The sequence below is a fragment of the Thamnophis sirtalis genome, unplaced genomic scaffold (assembly GCF_051295495.1).
Source record: "Thamnophis sirtalis isolate CommonGarterSnake01/CBP01778 unplaced genomic scaffold, rThaSir2_p1.2 scaffold_1, whole genome shotgun sequence".
NCBI lineage: Eukaryota > Metazoa > Chordata > Lepidosauria > Squamata > Natricidae > Thamnophis > Thamnophis sirtalis.
In genome coordinates, this window is record NW_028261381.1 from 19,503,592 (window position 1) to 19,529,239 (window position 25,648).

General features: G+C 39.8%; 1 protein-coding gene across 6 annotated transcripts in view; it reads left to right on the top strand.

The window, feature by feature from the left end:
- ZNF385B (zinc finger protein 385B) overlaps window positions 1-6,065 on the top strand; it is a 234,601-nt gene extending 228,536 nt beyond the window's left edge. For 5 of the 6 annotated variants that reach the window (XM_087708358.1, XM_087708366.1, XM_087708373.1 and 2 more), the window contains 2 exons: window positions 770-871; window positions 2,080-6,064. In XM_087708358.1, coding sequence (XP_087564484.1) covers window positions 770-871; window positions 2,080-2,301 — 324 coding nt within the window. In that variant the 3' untranslated portion in view covers window positions 2,302-6,064. Of the gene's footprint in view, window positions 1-769; window positions 872-2,079 lie in introns of all 6 variants that reach the window. The other variant, XM_087708343.1, reaches the window with a different exon arrangement.
- Window positions 6,066-25,648: the final 19,583 nt, after the last annotated feature.

Sequence of the window (25,648 nt, forward strand, 5' to 3'; positions counted from 1 at the left end):
TACCCCACAAACCCAAACATATGAAGAATAAAGGAGATAGCTGCCTCTCGGACCAGTTTTCTTCTTGTTTTTTCATCAATATTGAGGGAACTTCCAATTTTTGGTAATGTCACTGTTGTGCCCTATTTTCTCCACTTGTTGATGACTGTCTTCATTGTGTTCCATGGTATATCCAATACCTTGGAATTTTTTTACCCTTCTCCTAATTGATACTGTCCAACATTTGGAGCCCTTTGATGCTTTATAAGCTCTTTGCAGACCATGACTTTGGCTGTAAAAGGCAACTGAGTAAAGGTCAGAAAAATCTTACTAGCACAGCTTCACTTTATATGGGTTTGATCAGAATCGCTTTAATAGATGGCAGGTGTATATTGTTTAACACCAGGTTGAATGTGATTGGTTAATTCTTAACACAGCCACATCCCTTCATCTAAGAGGGTGTGAACACTTATGCAACAACATTATTGTCGCATGTTTTTTATTGTTATTTTCCCCTTTAAGAGGGTTCAGTTTGGATTCCAACTGAATTGTACAGCTTATATGTTATATTAAAGGTGGAAAAAATCCTGAAGTGGTTTATCTTAGTCTGATTTTTTTTACATCTCAAAAATCCAGTATTTTAACAGGGATGTGTAGACTTTTTATATCCATTATGAAATATCTTTCTGAGCTTTTGTCGACTTACCTTCCTCTGAAATAAATAAAGAAATTTACTTGGAGACTATACAACTGATAAGTTTTAAACAGAATATTTGTATTGATTTTTCAGCACATTTCTAGCAGAAGGCACAAGGACAAAGTTGCAGGGAAACCCACAAAACCGAAATACAGTCCTTATAACAAATTACAGCGTAATCCAAACATTCTAGCGGTAAGTATTGCTTGGTGTGCTTATCTTATTGAAAAGCTTTGATCCCCTACATTCACGAGTATGTCTAGAAAAGAGATTTGTGTGCATTCCCCAAAAGTAGCATCTCCACCAAATTCAGTGGCAATTATTTTTCAGGAAGCAAAGTTCTTTTTTAAAAAAATCAGGAGTGTTCAAGGTACACTTATTTTCAATTTTAATGTACAGCACATTTCAGCTGACCTTTAAAAACAAACAAAAAATGAATACGCCTCCTTCGTTATAAAAATGAAATTGAAGTACTTCAGGTTTTATTAGCTTATTAGTTCCTCAGTGTAAAAGCTGAAACCACAATAGGGGCATGCTTCAGCATAAGCCCCAGATAAGTACCTAATTTACATCTACAAGTAAACAACCAAACCGCCTTCCCTTTTTTCTTCAAACACAAGATGTTATACCATCAACTATTTTTCTGAGGAACTGACAGTGCTTTATTGGAATAGGTGCAATCAGTGGTGGGATTCAAATAATTTAACAACTGGTTCTCTGCCCTAATGACCAGCTGGGTAGGCAGTGCTCGGTGGTCATGTGACTGGGTGGGTGTCGACAACTCAACATCACTCACGTCAATGGCGCTCCACCTTAGCTGTTACAATGTTATAAGGGTTAACCTTATAACAGGCAGTTTCAGTAGGCAGGGCAATAAAGAATAGGCTAGAAACAATACCAGAATGTTTCCTTCCTGCCTTCCTTATAGGATTAGCCCTGTAAAGTGGAAAAAGACAAAATGAGATTTCTTCCAACAACCAGTTCTCCGAGCTGCTTAGAAAGATAACTGATTAGGTGCAAACTGGCTGAATCCCACCACTGGGTGCAATTGTTTCCCAAGTGCTCAGGGTATAGTTCTCTCCGTGGATTAACCTTGTTCTCATTATCATTTTAACTATTATATAGCATAGGAGTCCCTATCTTGCATTAATGGAATGCAGCAAAACCCAAATCTCATCCAGGAACCACTGCTGATAACACCAGCAGCTAAATGTGACCCTGGAAGGGATAGGAAATGCTGCAGCTGTTTGTAGCCTCCCGTGTTGAAATTGAGAAAGGAAAAAGGCGCAGGGACAAGAGCAGGAAATTTAAAAACTTTGTCAAGAGACCTTCTGAACAACTCCATCCATTAGGGGAGGGGATCAACCATTTCATAGCAGTGTTTCTTTCCTTTCGTTCCGTAGGCAAAGCTGGCCTTCCAAAAAGATATTCTGAAGCCTTTGGCACCTGCCTTTCTCTCCTCTCCTCTTGCTGCCGCCGCTGCGGCAGTATCCACAGCTCTGACTCTCCCACCACGACCCTCCGCTGCTCTCTTTCAGGCTCCTGCAATACCCACAGCTCTCCTAAGGGCAGGACATGGGCCTCTCCGAGCTACTCCAGCATCTATCCTCTTTGCTCCCTACTGAACTGGGAATAAGCAAGGCATGACTTTGGCCACGTGGAACAAGGACAAAAGAAGACCAGAGCAAGATTTCCACTTTCTTTTTTTTGTTTTGTTTTTTACAAGACTTGTGTTTTTAAGATCTCGTGCTTGATTCCGTCCTTAGAAAAATAAGTTACAAAACTCATTGGCAGGAATTGCAGTCTAGAATCCATTGGGGGCAGGGGGTTAAATAAAGCTCAGATACCTGGTTTACAAAAATATATTGTGCACAAAATATATTCAAAGGTTCATAGGTCGTTTTTAACTGGATATTATGATTTGTAAGCAAGGAATGTGGAATATTTTCCTGTATGACTTGAAAAACCAGAATTGTATACATGGATCTCTGGAAGCTAACTTGTTCATATCCTGGTGAGTAGATTCTGGTGTGCCACAAAAGCTGGATGAAGGCATTATTTAGTTGGCTGAAAACATTTCAGTAGTGGATTGCAACTTCTTATTACCTAATATACTCCCGTTCCTTTAATACGTGTCTTGTTTAGGCCTTAGTTCGTATGAGTATATCTTGTGTAACGCTGCGGATTTATCTCTCATTTGATTTCAAATCATTTTGGTGGCAGTGCAAATATTTAGAAGCACAGCTCAGCCTTGAATCTTTCTTTTTGAAAATTTAATGTCTTTAATGTATCATTTTATTTAGAAGGACTCAGAAGTAACAAAGCCATATATCCCATAAATAAGATGATGACTTGTTTACAATTTTTATTTTATTTATTTTGCATTCAGTTATTCTTCCCCCCGCCCCGTTGCTAAACATCCACTTCAAAGACATTTCATCATTTATATGTTTACTAAAGAGATTGTGCACATTGTTCAATCAGATAATGAGCTGACATATTTATTATTCATACATACATATCCCTTCACGCTCATGTATATACATATTTCAATTTGGTTTGCATTTCTAAACTTCTTTCCTTACAGAATGATGGCTGCATATAGTTGTGGCTCCCAATGCAATAATGTACAGGAGATAAAATATTTATAAAACAAATTGTTTGTTCTTCTGATGAATATTATTATTCTAATCTTCCTGTCTGCTTTTTCCCCCACACTATTTTATCAACATAATTTGGGCACTGAGGACATGCTGTATGTCTTGCTTGGGAAAATGAGGGTATTCTCCAAAAGCATCTTTGCTTGCAATCTGTAAAGATAATATATTTATATTTTTAAAAGTACATTTTAATAAAATACCGTGGGAAAATTATAATATAATTTATTAATGAGAAAAAGTTCACGTGACACTCTTAAATGAGCTCTGTACTGCTAAAACGGCATTACACAGATTTTTTTAAAAAAAACTTTGATAACTCATGATATGGTTCACTTACATAAAACTGTACAATCACTTGATTAAACTTTCATGGGTAATGAATGACTACAGTTATGAATACATAATAGATACTTTGCATAGCACTCTGAGCAGCTTAGTATCATGGCGTGCTGTTTTTTAAGAAACAGAAATCTATAGTACTGTATACATACTTTAAGGGGTTATTTAAAAAAACAAGCATCTCAGAATCCATCATTTTATCTCTTCAGTTGATTACTGAATATTTCTGGGCTAAGTGTCTTTTGCTGTTCCCCTGCTTCTGGTAATCAGAGCTTTACTGCCTCTGAACATAATGATTAATATTAAATATTAAAACGATTTCTGACAGTCCAGTTCTGCAATTCCTGTTATAGTATCGAATTTAAAGATATACAAACCTAAATCTATTTGTCTGATGTGTGACTGTATTTGGCTAAGATTATTAAATCTGGGGGGGGGGGGGGAATCATCATCTTTTTTCAAAATGGGAAGGGAAAAGTTTCATCGATTTCCAGTGGTAATTGAGGCATGGATTCCTAAATTTAAAATTTGGCATCAAATCCCAAATGAAATCAGACTGTGTTCCAATAAGAATTTTCTGATTGTGCAGACTCTGGAATAGCCATGACAGTTAAGATAGCTGAGCATAATAACTAACAATGTGAAATATGATAGCCGTTTTTCAAGATGGGAGCAATACTACTAAGCACAAAAGGTTGCAACAGTTCTCCGAGTATATTTTTACTAAACACAGAAGCTTAAGTCCACCAAAATACAATTAAGACATTTTCTCACTCTGTTAATAAAGGATTTGACAATATAACAAGTGGTTCTAGGTTAGGGTTATTACCACTCACTTAGCGGCCATTCAAACTTATGACAATGCTGAAGGAATGAGTTGTGGCTTCACAGTTACCCAATAGTCACATGATCACAATCCAGGCACTCAATACCTGGCTCACAATTATGATGTCATAGCAAGTCATGTGATCATGATTCCCAATGTTCTCTGCTGACTTTCCTCAAGCAGACTAAACAGAGAAGCCAGCAGGAAGTCAGAAGACTTAGTTACATGAGGTCTTTGCCTAAGGCAGCAACTGAGACTGCCACAACTGGTATTGATAAATTGATAGTGCTTTATGACAATGCCTCTTAGTGACAGCAAATCCAGTCTCAATTGATGTTGTAAACCGAGGACTACAGTTTGTTGCAATGTAATTCAGGTACAACTGTCTTTTTGAGCCATGCTTCATTTCCCTGGAAAAAAGTTCCATAAATAACATCTGTAAATGTTGTTGCCGAAATTATGTTTTGCAGTCAAGTCTTCCTTTTTATCTATGTGTGTGTTTTAGAAATGCCTAAATCACATTTTATACAGTGGGGTGTAGAAAAAGACCACGTCATAATACAAAGTCTAGAAGGGCTCTGGATGAATGAACACTTGTCTCTAGTGGGAGTTAAACCGTTAAACTGCACCGGTAAATGCCTATTTTGTTCTTCCTTCAGTAAAATGTTCTGCTTGGGCTCTGCAGATTACCCATATCAGACATTTGATAGGAAAAGAAAAACACATCCTCTATTGGATAATAGGAATAGCAGAACAATGTATTAAATCTACACTTCCAAATGCTTACGGCTCCTGCTTAGGCCTTTCCATTGGTGAAGTTTGCAGGTGAAAGACCCAAAATTGGGGCAAAGCAGAGGTGGCATTCAGCAGATTCTGACCAGTCCTGGAGAACCGGTAGAGGAAATTTTGAGTAGTTCAGAGAACCGGTAAATACTACCTCTGACTGGCCCCGCCCCCATCTATTCTCTGCCTCCCGAGTCCCAGCTGGTCGGGAGGAAATGATCATTTTTCACGCTGAACAACCATTGCAGCATCCCCACAGTCACGTGATCAAAATTTGGATGCAATGTCCTTGGGACATGTTTACAACCTTCTGGCAAGGAAAGTCAATGGGGAAGCCAGATCCATTTAACAACTGTGTTAGTAATTTAACAACTTCAGTGGTTTGCTTGGCAACTGTGGCAAGAAGAAAGGTCGTAAAATGGGGCAAAACTCACTTAACAACTGTCTTGCTTAATAATGGAAATTTTGGGCTCAATTGTGTCCTTTTTTTTCTTTTTCTTTTTGCTTTTCTGTAACATTTGTGTGAGAGAGACTATTTTTTTTAAGGAGGACATTTAGGAAATCTGCAAACATAGCTGAAGTAGAAGGAAAGCTGTCTAAAAATGAAATTCAAATGGGATGGTGCTAAGTGGGTGCAGGAAAATATTACATTGCTTTGATAAAACAACAGCTTGAATGTTTATCACAACAAAGCAAGATAAAAATGTTTGAAAGCTTGCAACTCTATATTTCTTAGGCAAATAAATAATTATTTAAGTTGTTATGTACTTACTGTGTTTCCCCAAAATTAGACAGGGTCTTATTTTCTTTTGACCCCCCCCCAAAAAAAAATAAGGGTTCCACCACAAATGCGCGCACAACAAAAGCGCGCCTGACTAAACTGTGGTGTCTAAAGCACGGTGACAAAACCGCGCGACGAATGAGCGACTAATTAGCCCTAAAGCGCGTCGACAAAAGCACGCCGACAGAAGCGCGCTGTAACATAACCCTAAACCTAACCCTAACCCTAAACCTAAATGTAAATCTTACCTTAAATTAAATTGCGCTTCTGTCGGCGCGCTGTTGTCGGCGCGCTTTTGACATCGCGGTTTTAGCGCCGCGGTGTTGTCGGCGCGCTTATGACGTTAGCGCTTTTGTCGGGTCACAAAAATAAGCACTTGATCTTATTTTCATGGAGGTCTTATTATTTTTGAGGTGCAGGAGGCAGCGAGCATGGTCACCTTATGGCTGTTGCTGTATGGCAATATTTTCGGGGCGGGCTTATTTTCAGGGGAGGACTTATTTTAGCACATGCCCTCAAAAGCCTGATTGGGCTTATTATCCAGGGAGGTCTTATTTTCAGGGAAACGGTATATATTTTCCTGGTTATGTTTACATGTTTCCAGCATGTTTAATTTGAAATACCTTTTACCACAAGCTTAGCTGGACCAATTTATCATTGCCTTCTACTACGCAGTATGGCTTGATGCCTTAGCATCAGTGATCATCTGCCTACAACATCTTTCTATATCACTGAATCCTGTCTAGATACCTGCTTACTTTTGCTGAGCAGCTGGGATGGCCTATACACCTTGGGGGACCCTGCTGAAAATATATTCTCATGATGTACATTTCTGGTGTTCTTTATTCCTTCCTACAATGTTGAGGTGACCCAGCAAGACTTTAGCTGGTCTGAAATGTGTAGTCTGTTTTTAATGACCATTTCTACTGTAGCTTACCATGTATCAATTTATGATGATGATAAACTGTGAGGAGGGAAGTAGTAGTAGGAGAACTATGGAGGAAATTTGTAGTTCAGTAAGGTTCAGTAAGATTATGTTCCTTTAAACAGAGTATGTTTTCAGCATGGAAAAACATGCTTCCAGTCCTTTTATTTATTAAAAAAAAACTCTGACCATTTCTAGTCTGTTAAAGTGTTTGTACTTGACTAAATAACTGTTTTCATTAATCAGATAAAAGGAATTTAAAGCATTTGCCAAGGATTTAGGTCAAAAGCAATGCTTGCATCCTTCCAAATGTCACCAGATATAGAGGACCTGAACACTGTCAGACACCGGATTTTGATTCTCCAAAATATTTTTTGTAAGAGGGAAGAAGCAAGCATTGTTTTTCATATAATAGTGAACCTGTAACTTGACAGCATACTTTAATCTATTTATTGCATTTATTCATTACTTGATTTCACAGATCTGGAGCTGCTTTTAAAAATTTGTCAAGTTTTCTAGCTGTTTGCTTTTCACAATCATCTGTCTTTCATCCTAACGCATTTTAGAAGATTGTGGTGAAGATAAAATGGGACGATTCATCATTTCCACGTGTATGTTGGTCCAAGCTCTTTGGAATCCAGAATAGGATAGGTAACCCACAAAGAATTAAAGGAAATCAAGATTCTCCAGTTCTGATTTATAGATACTCTATGTTGGTGCTAGTTTTCTTCTTGGATATCCTGAGAGAATTTCTGTTCCTTTGTGTTGAGCTAACTACAGTATATAGTCATCATAATGATATTTTTTTCAGCTCAAAGTCAAGTCTACAGGATAATTTCAATGTACATAGAATTAGTCTTTCTGTGGCAATCACCAATTCTCCAGTTCTTAGGATTTGGCTTTGCAGAAGTTCTTGAGAACTGTGAGGCAAAAAAGAGGATGAGAATCTCCATTTCATAAGCTTCAAATGGTTGCGTAATTGTCCCAACTCCCTACTAATGGTGATTCATCTATCACTATCATGCTGATACCAAGGTGACTTTGGATATATTATCAATTGAGACTCAGTTGTGTGGATTAGTTCCCCTTGTTGGGGTTAGTTGACCCAGCCCACGACACAAAAATCATTTCTGTATATGGATGGGCTTTTGACATGAAATATTCACTTTTGATCTAAATATTTGAGGTTATCATATGGTTTGGACCCCTATGTCCCTCTCTCAGTCCATCATTGCTTCTTTTGAAAGGTGAAGCAGAATCAATACTTAAGTAATATAAATACTCTGGGCAGATTCAACTGAGAAACGGAATTGAGAGCCATAATTATGGCGTTACATAATATGGATATGAAAAGAACATGAACTATACAGACATATACATTGTCATGAATGGATTGATTGATTAATTGATTGGTTACACTGTGACCTTTTTAAAGGCATTTTGAACTAATGAATGTTATTGTGAAGTTCCCAGAAGCCGACCTAATTAATTTACGAGTCTCGAGACAAAGTTCAAAAGAATTCCAATTATTTATGAGGCTCGACATTCTGGCATGGACTCCTGTGGAGCCAAAACGGCTTTCGCTTAATTGCATTTGAACTTTACCCCTCTATCCCCTCCCTTCTGTCCTGCGTCATAATTCATATTCTCCAACTAGGCTGTAGACGTGAGATCCGACTCCAGCTGAAGGCATGCATGGAATTTCCCCTTCCATGCCAGCCTGATAATAGTCATCGCAACACTTTAGAAGTTGACAGTGATAACATTACAAACAGCCTACAAGAAAAGCAGTCTAAAGACTATGTAGTAAGTCCAAAGCAGGACTCAAGGAATCAATAACCAGATGTGCTCAACAAATGAAAGTTTTATGTAGTTTTCCTGTTTGCTGTGGCAGATGAGTAAAATGATTCATATTATCCCTTCCAATTGCAAGCCATCTTGAGTTCCAGACACAGGTGTATAAACTTAGAGCAGCTAAATTTGGGGTTAAGAGGAGATAGCTGAAACGGACAGCTATTCTAGACAAGAGGGGTGAACTGATCCAACAGTTTATACAAATATCAAAACATTTTTACAACAATGAAAATTTCTTTCATGGCATAGACCCCTCGGGGAAGAGCCTTCTCTGTTGCAGCTCCAGCCCTCTGGAATGATCTCCCTGTCGAGATCCGGACCCTTACGACCCTCCCGGCTTTCCGCAAAGCCACCAAGTCCTGGCTGCTCCAGCAGGCCGGGGGGCCTGTGAAACATCCAGCCCAGCAGAAATCGTGAATGTTGCGTTATTGTTTTTAAAGTGTTGTCTTTGTCTAGTCCTCCCCCTTCCCTTGTCTATTGTGAGCCGCCCGGAGTCCTTCGGGAGTGGGCGGCATACAAGACAAATAAATACAATACAATACAATACAATAGAGAAAAGCAGAGAAGGTTTCAAAAAATTATCTGGAGGGGGAAAGAGAACCATCAATGTTACATATAGGCCATATTGAACTTGCAATTGTTTTAAGATTATGTTTAGGAATTTACAGAATGAAAATGTCCATGAACTCTAGCAATTTAATAGTGATAAATGTAAATGACTATTTCTTCAGAATAGAAAAGAAAAAAGATGGATGGAAGACTATTTATGTGTGTGTTTGTATTCCACGTTTATTAAAAATAACTCAAGGTGGAAAACATTCTCTTATTTTCCCCTTGTGAGGTAGGTTGGGCTGAGAAAGACAGACTCGGCCAAAGTCACCAACCTGGCTTTCCTGACTGAGCAGGACTTGAACGCATGGTCTCCTGCTTTCCAGTCTGGTGCCTTAACCACTAGACCAAACTGGCCCTTTGGGTTTTGTTGATGCTCAGTCACTATGTTGTGTCCAGCTCTTCGCGATCCCATGGGCCACAGCATGCCAGGCTTCCCTGTTGTCCACTGTCTCCTGGAGTTTGTCCAAATTCATGTTCATTGCCTCAGTGACACTACCTAACCATCTCATCCTCCATCATTCCCTTCTCCTTTCACCTTCAATCTTTCCCAACATCAGGGTCTTTTCCAATGACTCCTCTCTTCTTATTGGGTGGATGAAGTATTTGAGCTTCAGCTTCAGAATCTGCCCTTCCAAAGAGCAATCAGGATTGATTTCCTTTAGGATTGACTGATTTGATCTCCTTGCAGTCCAAGGGACCCTCAATTGTCTTCTCCAGCACCATTTTGATGCTGTCCATGAGATTTTCTTGGCAAGGAAATTGGAGTGGGTTGCTATTTCCTTCTCTGATGGACCATGTTTTGTCTTTAGGCTTGTATTTAATCTAATTGCTTATTCCTAATGTAGCCATGTAAATTCTGTTGCATTCTCAGGCCTTGGAAGAAAAATAGAATTAGACCGGGGAGGGGGGAATAATTCAACTATATTATTTGTAATGGATCCATTCTGTACACAAAGAATCATTTGATCCTTTGAAAACCTATTTCTACACTTTTTACCAGGTCAAGCCAGCTAAACATTCATTCATTGTGTGTCTCTGTGTCTGTATGTGTAATAAATGCTAAAGAGGAAAACAAATATGGTTCCACCACAAAACCGCGGTAGACAAAAGCGCGTACGTGACGTCATCACAGCGCGACGAAAACATCGCGCTGTGATCGATAAATGTAAAAATAAAGCGAAAACCTTACCCTAACCCCCCCAAACCTAACCCTAAACCTAACCCTTAACCTAAGCCTAAATCTAACCCTAAACCTAACCCTTAACCTAACGCTAAACCTAACGCTAACCTTTAACCTAACGCTAAACGTAACTCTAAACCTAACCCTTACCTTTATGTGAATCGGCTTGCTTTAATTTTATTTTTATTTCAATTTTTAATTTTTTTCATCGCGCTGTGATGACATCAAATGCGTGCTTTCGTCGAGCGCGCTTTTGTGGACCGCGGTTTTGACGGATCACGAACAAATATACTAATGAGATGGGGGGAGGGAGAGGGAGTTATATTTTCCCATTTGCTATCCATGTCCAATCATATCATTTTCCCCCCACTCTTGTCCTTCACTGGATTATTGCTGCAATGACAGGGTGGGGAAGGCTAGATTTCATATTCATCCCCAAACTTCTTTCAAATACTTTTATTTCAAATAATATAAATATGACATTTTTAATTTGTAAGCACGTTGTCATTTGCCATGAAATACTTAAACGTCAATTGATCTGACCATTGTGTCATAATGATCTGTCCCTTGGAAATAATGAGATACAGAAATGGGAATCACTGGGCTTCAAATACGAAATGTACATACCGGGAAACAAATATGTACAAGGCGGAAATGGAATAGGCACATTAGATTGTGTGGGAAGGGTATTTATTAACTTAAAGACAAGGTGACCTCTGGTTCATGTCTGGAATCTTAAATCCTATCCAGCTGTAGACCTATTGAGTAATAGATGAATCCCTCCGCTAGTTAGAGATGGATGTGCTAATGAGATTAGATTTGTTTTGAAGCCAGGTTGGGGAATGGGAGATCCTCTAAATCAGGGGTGGGGAACAATGGCCCTTTTATGACTTGTGGACTTCAGCTCCCAGAATTCCTGAGCCAAGCTGCTTGAGTTGAAGTCCACAAGTCATAAAAGGGCAATCATTCTCCACTCCTGCCCCAAGTGTTTCTCATTGTTGAACTACAACTACTAGCAACTTAAACCAGCATGGCCAAAGGCAAGGCATGCTACAAATTGAAGTTTAACAACGCCTTATTCAAACTCACCACCATAAAATCTAGATGTTTTCTGTACCTGGATAATTAGCTGCCTGCAAAGTTTGTATAGATGCTGGGTCTTAAGCAGAAATATCATCAAGTATTTGCTTATGCCTTTTCTTTAAAAAAAAATAGAAACGTACCATTCAAGCTCTACTCCCTGTGCTAATCTCCTTTTCCTACATATTATCACATGTATCTTGATTCTTTTTTTTTTTAAATTAAATGTTTTTTAATTTTAGTTTGAAACAAGTATAGCATCTTTCTTAATATATCAATCGATTACAAATAAGTTTTGGTACATCTCCACAGTCAACCAACGTAACTCATATTAACTCAAGCATTATTATATATCCATTTTCATTTAACTGTAATTATTATTTAGGAGTATTGGTAGGAGTGATAATCTTGAACAATATCTACCCACACCGATGGGAAGGGAGAGAAATCAAAAAAAAAGAAAAAGAAAAAAAGGACAAATATAAAGTAAAAGTTAAGATAAAAAATAGTAGATAATACAAAAAAGACAAAAACAATAATCAGGAAAACAAAACAAAACACAGGTGTCTGTTATGAAAAGAAAAAAAAGAAGTATATCAACTGGTTACTAAGCCCCGCCTTCTTCACATGTATCTTGATTCTTTCCAGGAAATATATTTTATTCAATTTTCACATTCCATTTGTAATCATTTATATACAGGGTATTTACTATAAGAAAAGAAAAAAAAAAAAGAAAAAGGGAATAAAACGAACAAGTAAAAAGGAAACACAACTCATCATTCACAACCCCACCTAACCCTTGCGTCCTCCATACACCCCATCTACCCCCTCCAACTTTCCTTTCTCCCTCTAACACTCCCCTCCTACTTCCCTTTCCCCTCAAGCCTTCCTTCTCCCCTTACTCCCCAGACACCCTCCTTACATTCCCCTTACTCCTTACATTCCCCTTACTCCTTCCTTACTCCTCCCTCTTCCTTCCCTCTACCTCCCTCCTTGGTGTATGCCTTTGTTCGAGTGTTGTTTGATCTGATAAAAGTAAAGTAAACCAAGGAAAATAATAATAATAATAATAATAATAATAATAATAATAATAAAAAAGGAACCACCGTATATAAATACATTCTTGTTCTTATTAAAACTATATTAACACCCCCCCACCCCACCCCCCACAATCCCCATCCCTAATCCTCCCGACTTCCCAGGGTCCACACCTGGCACTACCTTCTATCTAAGATATCTTGTATACATATGGATTAAAAAATAAAAGTAATATATCCAAAAAAAAAAAAAAAAAAAAAAAAGAAAAGCAGAGAAAGAAAAAAAAGGAAAAAAAGAAAAGAGAAAAGAGAAAAAAGAAAAAAAAGAAACCACTCTTTGTGTTGATCTCAGCCCCCCATCTTTATCTATGCTTAAATAGTATAAATCATTCTATCTATATTTTATTCTCATCTCTTACTTCTTTGCTATTTACCCCGACCTTCTGTAGACTCTCCCGTTCCCTTCCTAAACCTCATGATCCCTTCCAGTAAGATTTAAGCAGCGTAGTTTATGCCATATATTCAAATATAACTTTACAGACAAATAATCAAACTTTCCCATCTAATAAAATTTAAACAACGTAAATGATCTTTCTTTACCCCTTTTTCAAACAGTAATTCAAAATAATCTAACCCGATTTCCCCTTCTTAGTAAAGTTAAGCAGCGTAGATCAGATATTACTTTACACAGGAATCAATTTCTGTAATTCCAACCGACTTCCCCTTCTAATAGAATTTAAATAACTTAGTTCATTCCACATGTATTTTACCCTCATCCCCCACTTGTCTGATATTTACCACTATCAAATTTATACTACCATTTGTTTAAAATATAACTCAGAGCGATTTGTAGCATGAATCCTTCCACATATTCCAATAATACTTTCAGCAAAATTCAGTTAACCTTCTATTTTAAGGTAGTCGCTTCTAACAAAATTTAAACAACATAAATCATTCCACATTCTTTTTACAGTTATCTTAAGATAATCCCAAGCGGCTTCCTGTTCTAATAAGCTTTAAACAACGTAAATTTTGCCCTCATCCCTTGCTTGTCTGATATTTACCACAAATAACGTAGTTCATTCCACATGCATTTTACCCTCATCTCTTGCTTGTCTAATATTTACCACTATCAAATTTATACTAGCGTTTATTTGAAAAATAACTCAGAACTATTACAACCAACTTTCCCTTCAAATAAAAGTTAAATAGCATGGATCATATTCAAATAATGCTTTCAGCAAGAGTCAGTTAACCTTCTATTTTAAAATAGTCCCATCTAACAAAGTTTAAACAACATAAATCATTCCGCATTCTTTTAACCACTATCAGATTTATGCTAACGTTACTTTAGAATCTAGCTCAAAGTAGTTTCACCCAGCTTTCCCTTCTGATAAAAATTAGTCCACTTTTTCTACCGGAGAGAGGTCTCAAACCCCCATTCAGTCCTCAACTTTAGGAAGTCTTTTGAAGTATCTAAATTCTCGATCTGCGGTCTTCTGCTTCTCCGAGGGAGGAGGGGCTACCCCCTCCATCTTGCAGCCGCATGGCCAGCCGTTTGCTTTCTCCTTCCGCTTGTCTCTCCTCTCTTCCAAGCGCGTCAGGAAGTCCCGCCTTCAGAATCCTACAATAAAAATCTTGAGCTTCCGAAACAGAGTTAAGACGAAATCTTTGATTCTCAAATGTAACCGTGATGCCGGCAGGGGCCTCCCATCTGTATCGAATCTGTTGACTCCTAAGCTCTTTAGTTAAAAAGGCGTAGTCCCTTCTTGCTCTCAACATTTGGAAAGGTATATCTTTGAAGACAATCACGTCCTGGTCATCAACTCGGAGACTGTTATTATGGAACTTTTGCACAATCGCGTTTCTAGATTCTTTTGTAGAGAAATGTATAATTATGTCCCTCGGGAGCTGTCGCTGTTCCGCTATCAAAGAGTTCTGGCGATAGATTTTCCGAATCTGCCAATCAAAGTTAAGTCCCGGGCTTCCCAGCGCATGGCTGAAGGCTTCAGCAAATGTCTGTTTCAAATTCTCTTGCTCCTTTTCACGGAATCCTCTGACTCTTATTGAAAATGCCCTCCTATCAAAATTTAGCGTCATAAGCTGTTCTTCGTTATTTCTAATTTTTTCTTGTAAAATTTGAATATTGGTAGTCAAATCAAAATTAGCCTTCTCCAGACTTTCCAATCTGTTCTCTATTTCAGCAGAGTAATCTGACAGGGCAGACACGGCTGCAAACGTATTCGCCTTCATTTGATTAACTTTAGATTTTAGATCCTCATAAAGTTGCAATACAAATTCCTTAAGTTCTTGCTTAAGGGCATTAAATATTTTAAAGAGATATTCCTGTGTTAAAACTTCTCCAGTAGAGGGCGTAGGAGACAAAGGCTGAGTTTCCAAAAAAGATTGTTTAAATTCTTTAGACACATTTGTAGCAAGACGTTTCTTTGATCTGGGTGCCATAATAGATAAACAAGTAAGCAGTGCTTCGCTCCCCTCTATTTCCAAAGAAAAAGAGTTTATTTTGTTAAGGAGCGGTCTGCAGGAAGATAAGCCCGGCTAAGTACATCCAGTAATCATCCACGGAGAGAAATCGCCATTTTAAAGTCTATTTAAACAAAGAAGTCTTTAAGACAAATGGTGCTGGTATTTAAGATAGTAATAAAAGCATAAATCTCACAGGGGTGGTACCCTCCCGTATCAACTCTAGCTTGAAAAAAACTTTGTTTTGTCCTGGGGGGGGCTAGCCTGTCTGGGGCTGCCAAAAAAAAAAAAAGGCAGCTGAGAAGAACTGGCCGGAGATAAAGGCTCCGCTTCGGCTGGATCTAATCTCTTCCACAGCCAAAAAAAGAAAAAGGCTGTGGCTTACGAATAGACCCTAACCTACGGAGCTATCCTCCCTGCCCCTCTCTTAGCCAAAAAGGGGTGCTATCTATGATCTTATTTAGATATACAGACCAGATCTCTGAGGAGCTCGGTGGAGCCCTCCTCGGCAACAGGCCACGCCCACAGGAAGTCCACATGTATCTTGATTCTTAACCCTGTCCAATTATTTTCCCCATGCCATATGCATGCTCACATGTCTCTTATACATCTCCACATGCTTACATTTTTTTCCATTGTTGCATCTGTTTCATTCTTTGATCATACAATCATTCAATTGTCAATAGTTCATAATATGCTGGGTGGATCCTGACTGTTCTGTCCCTGGAATCTGATGAGATGGATATGGGAGATGCAACCGGTTCAAGGGAGTTGCCCTGGAAACAAGCAGCTGTATCAAATCCCCATGATTGTGCAGCTCCCATCTTCCCAAACCTGCCTTTTCCAGTAGACAGGATGCTCCAATCTTAGTTACTAATTACTGCACCGTATATTGAATATGAGACTGTTCAATCACATTAGAAGCTAAAATGATTCTTAGCCTTTGTTCTTGGCTGCCTCCTCCATTTAGTGAATGACTGTTGCAAAGAACATGGCATTTGCAAATTTAAGAACTGTATTGGCAGCGAGATTACTAAAGGAAGAACTTTCATTAACTTTCCCACAAATATCTGATTTTACTCAAAAGGCTGAATCAGCTACTGTATATGCAACATTAGCCGTTCAGGATCAATATATATGGAGCTTATTGTAGCTGAGTCTACAGTTAGTGCTTACATTTTTCTTGTTCATTTAAACATATTATTATAATAGCAGAGACTCTGGCTCCAGTTTCTTACCACAAGAATATATCAATTGATGAACAAGCGCCCAATATTTTTGGGGTCTATTTATTTTGCATAAATTGAATGCTTTTTGAACTTAATGGCAATCTGTTCATACTTTGGTTGTTTCGGTGTCACCCAGACTTGCAGTTCCAATGAGGAATAAACTATCCCTCGTGAAAAACAGTAGAGAGGGACACGACAGATCATAGCAATCTTAGAATAATTTTATTGATTGATTAAGAAAATGTATGTGGCCACCCAACTTACTTTCAGTGACTCTGGGCAGCTTACAAGGATAGAACCCCAGTACAAAACTAATAACTCCCCCCCCAACCCCTATATACATAAGTATATAGGAATCTTTAGCCCATAGATGAAAACAGGCTTATCAGGCTTCCACATATAATATAGGACAAGAATGTGAACATTTTTGGCCATGGGATTTCATACTTTACCTAAAGCACTTTTCCTTCACCCATGTCATTCCGTCACCTTCATTTTCTAATAAGGATAGAGTGAAATTCAAAATTTTTACTACTGGTTCTGGGGGTGTGACTTGGTGGGCTTGATTTAGTGGGCCTGACAGGGGAAGGATATTGCAAAATCCCCATTCCCTCCTCACTCCCGGGGAAGGATGCTGCAAAATCCCCATTCCTTCCCCACTCCAGGGGAAGGACCTGCAAAACCCTCATTCCCTCCCCACTCCAGGGGAAGGATGTTGCAAAATCCCCATTCCCTCCCCACTCCAGGGGAAGGATAGTGCAAAATCCCCATTCCCTCCTCACTCCCGGGGAAGAAAATCCCCATTCCCTCTACACTCCAGGGGAAGGATACTGCAGAATCCCCATTCCCTCCCCACTCCAAGGGAAGGATACTGCAAAATTCCCATTCCCTCCCCACTCCAGGGGAAGTCATGCCCACCAAGTCACACCCACCAAGCCAAGCCACGCTCACCAAGCCACACCTACAGAGCCAGTAGTAAAAAAAATTGAATCCTACCACTGACTTAACTGAAAGCAAAATATGCTGTAGGAATGTACAACAAACTCTGTTCCAAAGACTCAAGTGCACCCCATTCTTCCTGTATCCAATGCCAAGATGGCCTTTCCAAGCTAGGTTTGGGAGGCTTGCGATTCTTTACTTAAATATACATGTGTTGGACTACATATATTTGAGTAAAAGTATGCAGGTAGTCCTTGACTTATGGCCACAATTGAGCCCCTAATTTCTGTTGCTAAGCCTGACTTATATAGTGTATTCTGCCACAAGGGACAGAATAAACTCAACAGGACTTAACATTAAATCTTGTCTCCTTGTCTGAATTACCAAGTGACATAGTAAAGCATATAGTCACAAAACAAATTAGTTTTTCATCTCTGATGCTAAAGAGGCCTGGGTCTCTCCAACAGCCAGATGCAAAATGATGTGTCTTTGTGCTTTACAAGGTTTACAAAGTGAGGCCAGAAGTTAGTAGGGAAATAAATGAGCTGTGATGTCGTTATTCAGGTGGCATCATATTTTTTTAAAATATGAGACACTGAACTGTGGCCCCAGGCCTAAATCTTCGTGATTCAGTAGTGAGTTATCGCAGAAGATCTTTTTTTTTTTTTGTCTTGGGGGAAAATAACCTTTTCTTCCAATTTAGAAAACATCTGCTGATTGGCTAGCTTTGGCTAGCTTACATGTTCAACTCCCATTTTGGATGACAACAGCATTCTCAGTGCAGCATAGAGGCCTTCCCTTTTTCATTTGTTTTCAATAAGTATCTGCTAACGGTGACTGATACTTCTTCGCCTGCTAAATTTCTCCCCCTGTCCACATAATAATAATATCATCTTTATGGGCTTCCTAAGAATCCTCCAGGGCATATGACTGAGTCACAATGACTGGACTGACTCACCTCTAAAACACTGAACAGGCTGCCCAGTCATGCACACACTCTCTCACACACACACCAGAGGTGGGTTCCTATTAGTTCGCACCTATTCGGTAGAACCGGTTCCTCAAATCTACCGAACCGGTTAGAAGAAGTTCCACCAGTGGACCCGGAAAGCAGGCCACACCTACAGAAGAGGTTCCAAAAATTTTTGAAACCCACCACTGGTCCTTGGATATGATTATAATACACTGTCATGCTCATATTTCATTTCATTTATTAAATTTCTATGCCGCCCAATCCCGGAGGACTTTATATTTATAAAACTCAGTGCCTCTGTGAATGGTAAGGATGACTCCTGTGTTTGTGGTGCAATCAGAACATTGCGTGTGTTGAAGTTGTTTTAATGCAAACCAAAAATGCCTTTTAAAAAACAAGTTTACATCATATTCTTATGCATGCCAGTGCTGTGTGTGAGGTAATTTAAGGTGGTTCTGAACAAGTGTCGTCGGCATCTTCATATCCGGTCACATGGGTGGCAAGCCACTCCCATCTGGTCACATGGGCAGCAAGCCACTCCCACAAAGGAGGCCACACCCACAGAGTAGGTTCGAACAATTTTTGAAACCCACACACATACATACAACACAAGACACCAGCTAGGATGTTTGTAAGTAACGTTTCCTTGGGCAGAAATTGCCACTTATACCGAGCATCCCCATTGGACTGTTAAGGAGGGTCACGGCAGAATCTAGATGCCCAGATCGTGCTCATTGTACGCATTTGGATCAGGAGAAAAACTATAAAGCAGAAAGGAGTCACGGTGGGCAGATACTGATGGAAAAGGAGATCGGTATATCTCTCCCAAATTGAAATACTGCACAATTATTAAGGTACCATATAAATCATCTTTGCATGATTCAGTTTCAAGGGCATAATAACTGAGCGTGCAGTGCTGATTTAGTTCCTCTATAGGTCTACTCAATAAACCATATGTGGAGAATATGAGAATATATTATATATCGACAGACACATAAAAGAGATGGGCACCTGCATTCCAACAAAAAAAAATCATACAAAATCTCCTTCTCCTTGCTTATCTACACTTCATTGTTCCATAATATAAGATTTTACTGTCACCAATTATATATTTTCAAATAGTGGCGAGGTTCCTAAGTCATGACAAGACTATGTTTTTTTTCTAAACGAATGTTTGTTGGTCAGAATGATTGGATTCATTATAACAGAACAGTGGTGGGATCCAAATTTTTTATTACTGGTGCTGGCTTGGTGGGCGTGGCTTGGTGGGCATGGCAGAGGAAGGTTACTGCAAAATCTCCATTTCCTCCCGATCAGCTGGGACTCAGGAGACAGAGAATAGATGAGGGCAGGGCCAGTCAGAGGTGGTATTTACCGGTTCTCCAAACTACTCAAAATTTCCGCTCCTGGTTCTCCAGAACAAGTCAAAACCTGCTGAATACCACCTCTGAACAAGAAGCTAAAATTAAACCGAATACATTTTGGATTTAGTTGCAATGTGAAATCAGGCATTGCCACGCTCCCACATTACTGACTTTTGTACCATTTGTTTCAATCTTTTTTTTTAATATGCCATAGCTCAGCTTAAAATTAAGAATTCATATTGATTTCTTTGTATACCCTAACTCTTGAGTGTAAGCCAAACCTGGATTCAGTCTACTGGCTATGCTTTCACATTATGTTTAACACAAAGCACCCAACCATATTGTAGATTGGTATATTGGATAAATCCATCTCCTGTGATTATGGTTCAATATGTCATGTAAAAGTAAAGGTTCCCCTTGCACATAAGTGCTAGTTGTTCCTGACTCTAGGAAGCGGTGCTTATCTCTGTTTCAAAGCCAAAGAGCCAGCGCTGTCCGAAGATGTCTCCCTGGTCATGTGGCTGGCATGACTAAACACTGAAGGTGCACGGAACGCTGTTACCCTTCCACCAAAGGTGGTTCCTTTTTTTAATTGCATTTTTACATGCTTTCCAACGGCTAGGTTGGCAGAAGCTGGGACAAGTAATAGAAGCTCACCCCTTTATGCGGCACTAGGGATTCCAACCACTGAACTGCTGACATTTTGATCAACAAGCTCGGCATCTTAGCCACTGAGTCACCGTGTCCCTGTCATGTACATCTCCAAATGTAATTAATAAGTCATAGTTGCGGTTAAACATGGGTAAGAATATTGGTGAATGTCTTCCTACTAATGACATTTTGTAGATATATAGAAATCCTTTCCATTGTTTTTTTTTTACCTTATTTACATTTCAGAAAGGTATTGCAAGGAATTGCATAATACCTTTCAAAAGGGGACAAGCATCAGTTATTGACAAAATTGGGGTATGGATTTACTTGGGAATAATAAACCAAGAGATTTGTTTTTATATTTCCCCCCTATAACAGCATTGTAATATTCTGGAAAACTTCATCCCCCTCCCCTTCCCAACTGCAGAACACAGGCTAAACAAGGCCGAACAAACTCTATTTTCCCAAACAGGCAGCTGGAGATCCATCCTTGACATGCCTTCTCCTCCCCACCCACCCACCCCCTTCCCTAGGACGGGGAGACATCAGTTGCAGCTTTTTGTTTCCTTGTGAGTGTAAAGATTAGCACAAGAATGAAAATAAGGAGTTTAATTTAACGTCCCCTCCCCCAAATCACACCAATTAATTTAATTTATTGGCACCAATGTGCCTTGCATTTTATTTCTTTTGGGTCATCCCCCATTCATATGCTGATGCCCAATTTGCTTAGTTCCTCTTGAACGTTGGAAAAGCAAATCATCTGTGCTGATTAGATAAAACTTTAGGGCAAATGGGAGAACATTTCTTACAGGCAGAAGACGGTGATTTTGCGGCAAGCTTTATGGGCTCCTGCTTTGTCCAAAACCAACAAGGTTACACGAGCAGCAACTGATTTTGTTTATTCTAGAGAATCTTAGAGAAACAGCTGTTCGGATCCAGGGAAAAGCAAAGGAGAAAACACGGGGGATAGACACCAAGAGTCATTTCTTTTCTAAATGACTCGTAAACTGTCTTCTTAAAATATAAAATAAGAACATTGACATTTAACTATTCTGTATAATTTGATATATAACATTGATGTACAATACTTGTCACATACAGTTGCTACTATGGTTCTTGCAAACCATTGTTGAGGTTGGGAGTCGAGATATCTTCAGTCTTAATTTCTGGCCATTCCATGCACAGATCTAGCCAATTTTCTTCGCAGGACTGGGAGGAAACTGATTGCCGTTACTTTTTTCAAGAATATATTTCTACTTGCTAGAAATAAAGCAAGAGAGAAAATTAGAATTCAGGTTTCCTTGCTCCTACAACCAGGATTGGTTGTACACCAAGCTGGCTCTTTTATATTGAAAGTTAACTATAAAACTTCGATTTGAGTAGTGTCGACTCTTAACATAGATACCCCAGGAGAATCTTTCCCCATCCTGATACTTCAGGTTTTCCTAAAGTATCCATCCACCTGGATCTCTATGTCTTCTTCTTCCCCTTCCCCTTCCCCTTCCCCTTCCCCTTCCCCTTCCCCTTCCCCTTCCCCTCCTCCTCCTCCTCCTCCTCCTCCTCCTCCTCCTCCTCCTCCTCCTCCTCCTCCTCCTCCTCCTCCTCCTCTTTCCTTCCATTTTCTCCAGCATCACTGACCTTTCCAGGGATGTGGGTTTTCACCTGTTTCTGTAGTTTCTTTTCAGGGCTCTAACAGCAAAGTTCAAAGGTGTTGAAACTTCTTCTATCCTGCTTCTTCTAAAATCCAACTTTGTGATAAACCTGTAACCAGGTCGTCCTGGTTTGCTGGTGAACGCATAGACTGAAAGGTATCAAAGGTTGATGAGTTCCCCTCCCCTCTCGACTTGTATGGCTGTGTGATTTTTGTGTATTTTAATTATGTGTACTGTGTTTATGTCCCCTTTCCCCCCTGAGTTGTTCGCCGCCCTGAGTCCCTCCTGGAGAAAGGCGGCATACAAATAAACTAAATACAAATACAAATACAAATATCAGATAAAAGGAGGCTCATAAAAAAGCCCTACCTTTTGCCTATAAGTCCTCAAATATCTGCCCAGGGGGAAAGAAAGCAATTGGTGCTTGCTTTCCCTGCCTGGCTGGGGAGGATGAAGAAGGGAGGCGAATCCACCAATAGAGGAGCCAGGAGACAGTTTCAGACTTCAGTGTAGAACAGCGCAATGCATTTTGAACGAGGTTCAATGCTTCCAAATGCCTCTTCAATTTATTACTGTCAGGGGAACTTCCTCTATCTACAGTGCAGCATTTTAGATTCAGAAACGAGAAGTCGGAAGAGCTTCTTGGATTTAACCAAATAGGTAATTCCCAGGGATTCTATTTGTCGGAAAGATGTTAGACACTTGTTTCCGATGAATCCCCAGTGCTGCTGAGCAGAATCTAGCCACCTGAGTTGTAGTTATGGACTGTTCATTGTTAAGCAGCCACTGGAGATAAGCGGTGTCGGAACGGTCAGGATACCTAGCAATTATTGGAAGAATATGTTTTTCCGAAGCTCTCTATAAAAGTAACATCGAAGGAGGATGTGACCACCTGAAATCATTGTTGGTAGTTTTTTTAGGGCCAAACTATTTTTTCTAGAATGGCATGAGGATCCCTATCCTGAGCAAGGGTTAGATTTAGGGCTAGGGCTAGGGCTAGGGCTAGGGTTGGGGGGAGGGATATGGTAGGGTTAGGTTAGGGTTAGGGTTAACTTTAGAGTTAGGGTAGGGTTAGGATTAGAGTTAGGGTTAGGGAAATGTTAGTGTTAAGGTTAGGGTTAGGATTTGGGTTACGGTTGAGGTTATTTTAGGGTTAGGGTTATATTAGGTTTAGGGTTAGAGTTAGTGTTAGTGTAGGATTATGGTTATGATAGGGTTAGGGTTAGGGTTAGGGTAGGATTAGGATTGGGGTTGGGGTTGGGGGATAAGGGTAGTTTAAGGATTAGCATTAGCGTTAGGGTAGGTTTAGGTTTAGTAACCCTAACCATAACCTGGTAGGGATAGGGTGTGGGTTAAGGTAGGGTAGGATTAGGGTTAGGGTAGGATTAGGGTTAAGGTTATGGCAGGTTTTGGGTTATGTTTAGAGTTAGTAAAAGGCCTCCAAAGTTCATTCCAACTCTATAATACTAGGTGAGATTTCATTGCCATAATTTGCTTATTGAAATTTATGCTTGGCTGCAGATGAGGACTGACAAAGCGTGTCTATTTTGCACAACTAGCACAGCCTGTTTTGTAGGGATAATTTTAAGGAAGCCCTTTCAGAGGGCCTTGTACCAGCTTATACAGTAATGAAATTTGGAAGTGCCAAGCAGAGGCGGGCAGTGTACAGTATAAATTTGATTAAGGTCCCACTGGTCTTTTGCTCTATTGTTTTGGTTTCTGCCGCTATAAAGAATGTCTCCGTCTTCCTTTGAATTTTATGTGCCCCCCTCTCCCCCCCTCCTCTTTTCCCCAAATGGCATTTTTTGCATAGAAAGGATTTCTATTTAAAGCCAAAACGTGCAGAACTTGTTCAAAGCCTCTTGCCAAAGAGCTACCCGGGACAGTAGCCAGAAAGCCTGGCCAACATTGAGAGGATGCTGGTACTTTTGCTCTTCATGCAAATGAAAGATTAGGAAACCTGCAAGGAGATCTTGTGGAGAAAATATAATAAAAGGTAGGAGGGGATAATGTTGGCGGGGCTTTTAAAGTAACTCTGGGAATTTCTTTTGTAATTATTTTTTTTTTAAGCACCAATGTGTTTCTTTCTCAAGAAGGCTATTTAGGTAGGCTTAAAGTGGTTAAAGTGTCTGGCTCTTTGTGAGTTCTTGTTTTTTTTTCCCCAGAGGACCAGGAAGCTGCAGGGAACCAGCTCGAGCCGCCTAGGATCAAATTGCATCAGGCACCACTTTACCAAGATTGAATCTGCCCACCTGGTACAAACATCCTGCTCTGGATTCCCCCCTCCCAACCAGGAAAATGTGAGGAGCCCGGATTAAAATGTTTCACTTGTAGTCCTTTTTTTTGCTCCAAGACTTTTGCGCGGCTAATTCCATCAGAGCATTTCGGAAGGCTGTTATAACAATTCCACTCGCATGTTTGTCAATCTGAGATGAGATTGCTTTGTGGTGCCCTCTTGGTGGTGGTGGGGTATTGTTTCCTATTATGGTTTTGGTTTTGTTGCTTGTCCTCCCCCCCCCTTCTCATATTTAGGAGAGGGAAAAGAATGTATGTTGCCCAGGCTCTATAGATTTGGGCAGGTTACAAACACTGGGGATGAATAAATAACTCTGAGACTTATGAAAGCTTTCACAGCAGGTGTAGAGATCCATTTGGTCTAAAGGGAGAGAATTTGAGTCGTATCTGAAACCTGAACCAGAACTGATTTATAAGGCTGAAACTAAGGGAAAACGTTGAATGATAATCTACTATAATCCTCCTCAAGAGCCATGGTGGCGCAGTGGTTAGAATGCAGTACTGCAGGCTACTTCTGCTAACTGCTGCTTGCAATTTGGCAGATCAAATCTCATCTGCTCAGCCTTCCATCATTTCAAGGTGGATAAAATTGTTGGGGGGCAATATGCTGACTCTGTAAACTGCTTAGAAAGGGCTGTAAAGCACTATGAAGTGGTATATAAGTCTAAGTCCTGTTGCTATTGCTATCCTGCCATTCTCCTGCCATTCTCGCTTTTACAGAACTGCTGATAGACTGTAATTTATACAACATGTAAAAGATACTCTGGTGTCAAGAGCCAGACCTAAAGAGTACCTGTCACCTGACTTTGTACAACTCTCTAGCCAAAATGTTGTTGGTTACTTTGAAACTCAATGAATTATGCTAACCCAGGTTATTCAGCAAACCAGAGGTCGACCCTGGGAGAAGACACTTTTCTTTGGCTTAGATATACATCCCACAAGCCAGGTGCCTCACTGAAGCTGCAAGATATCTCTGGTTACTTCTCTCCAGTTTGCTGACCAGATTCCCAATCAATCTCATGTCCTCCTTCTCTCTGACAAGGAAGGACAAATGGGGAGGGGGCAAGGTGATCAGACCAGAGGGTGGTTTGTTCTGGAACCTTGTTGTTGTTGTTGTTGCGTAGTTGTGTCCGACCCATCGTGAATCCATGGGTATCCAGACCTTCCTGTCCTCTACCATCCACTGGAGTCCATTTAAGTTCACACCTACTGCTTCAGTGACTCCATCCAGCCACCTCATTCTCTGTTGGCCCCTTCTTCTTTTGCCCTCAGTCTTTCCCAGCATTAGGCTCTTCTCCATTGAGTCCT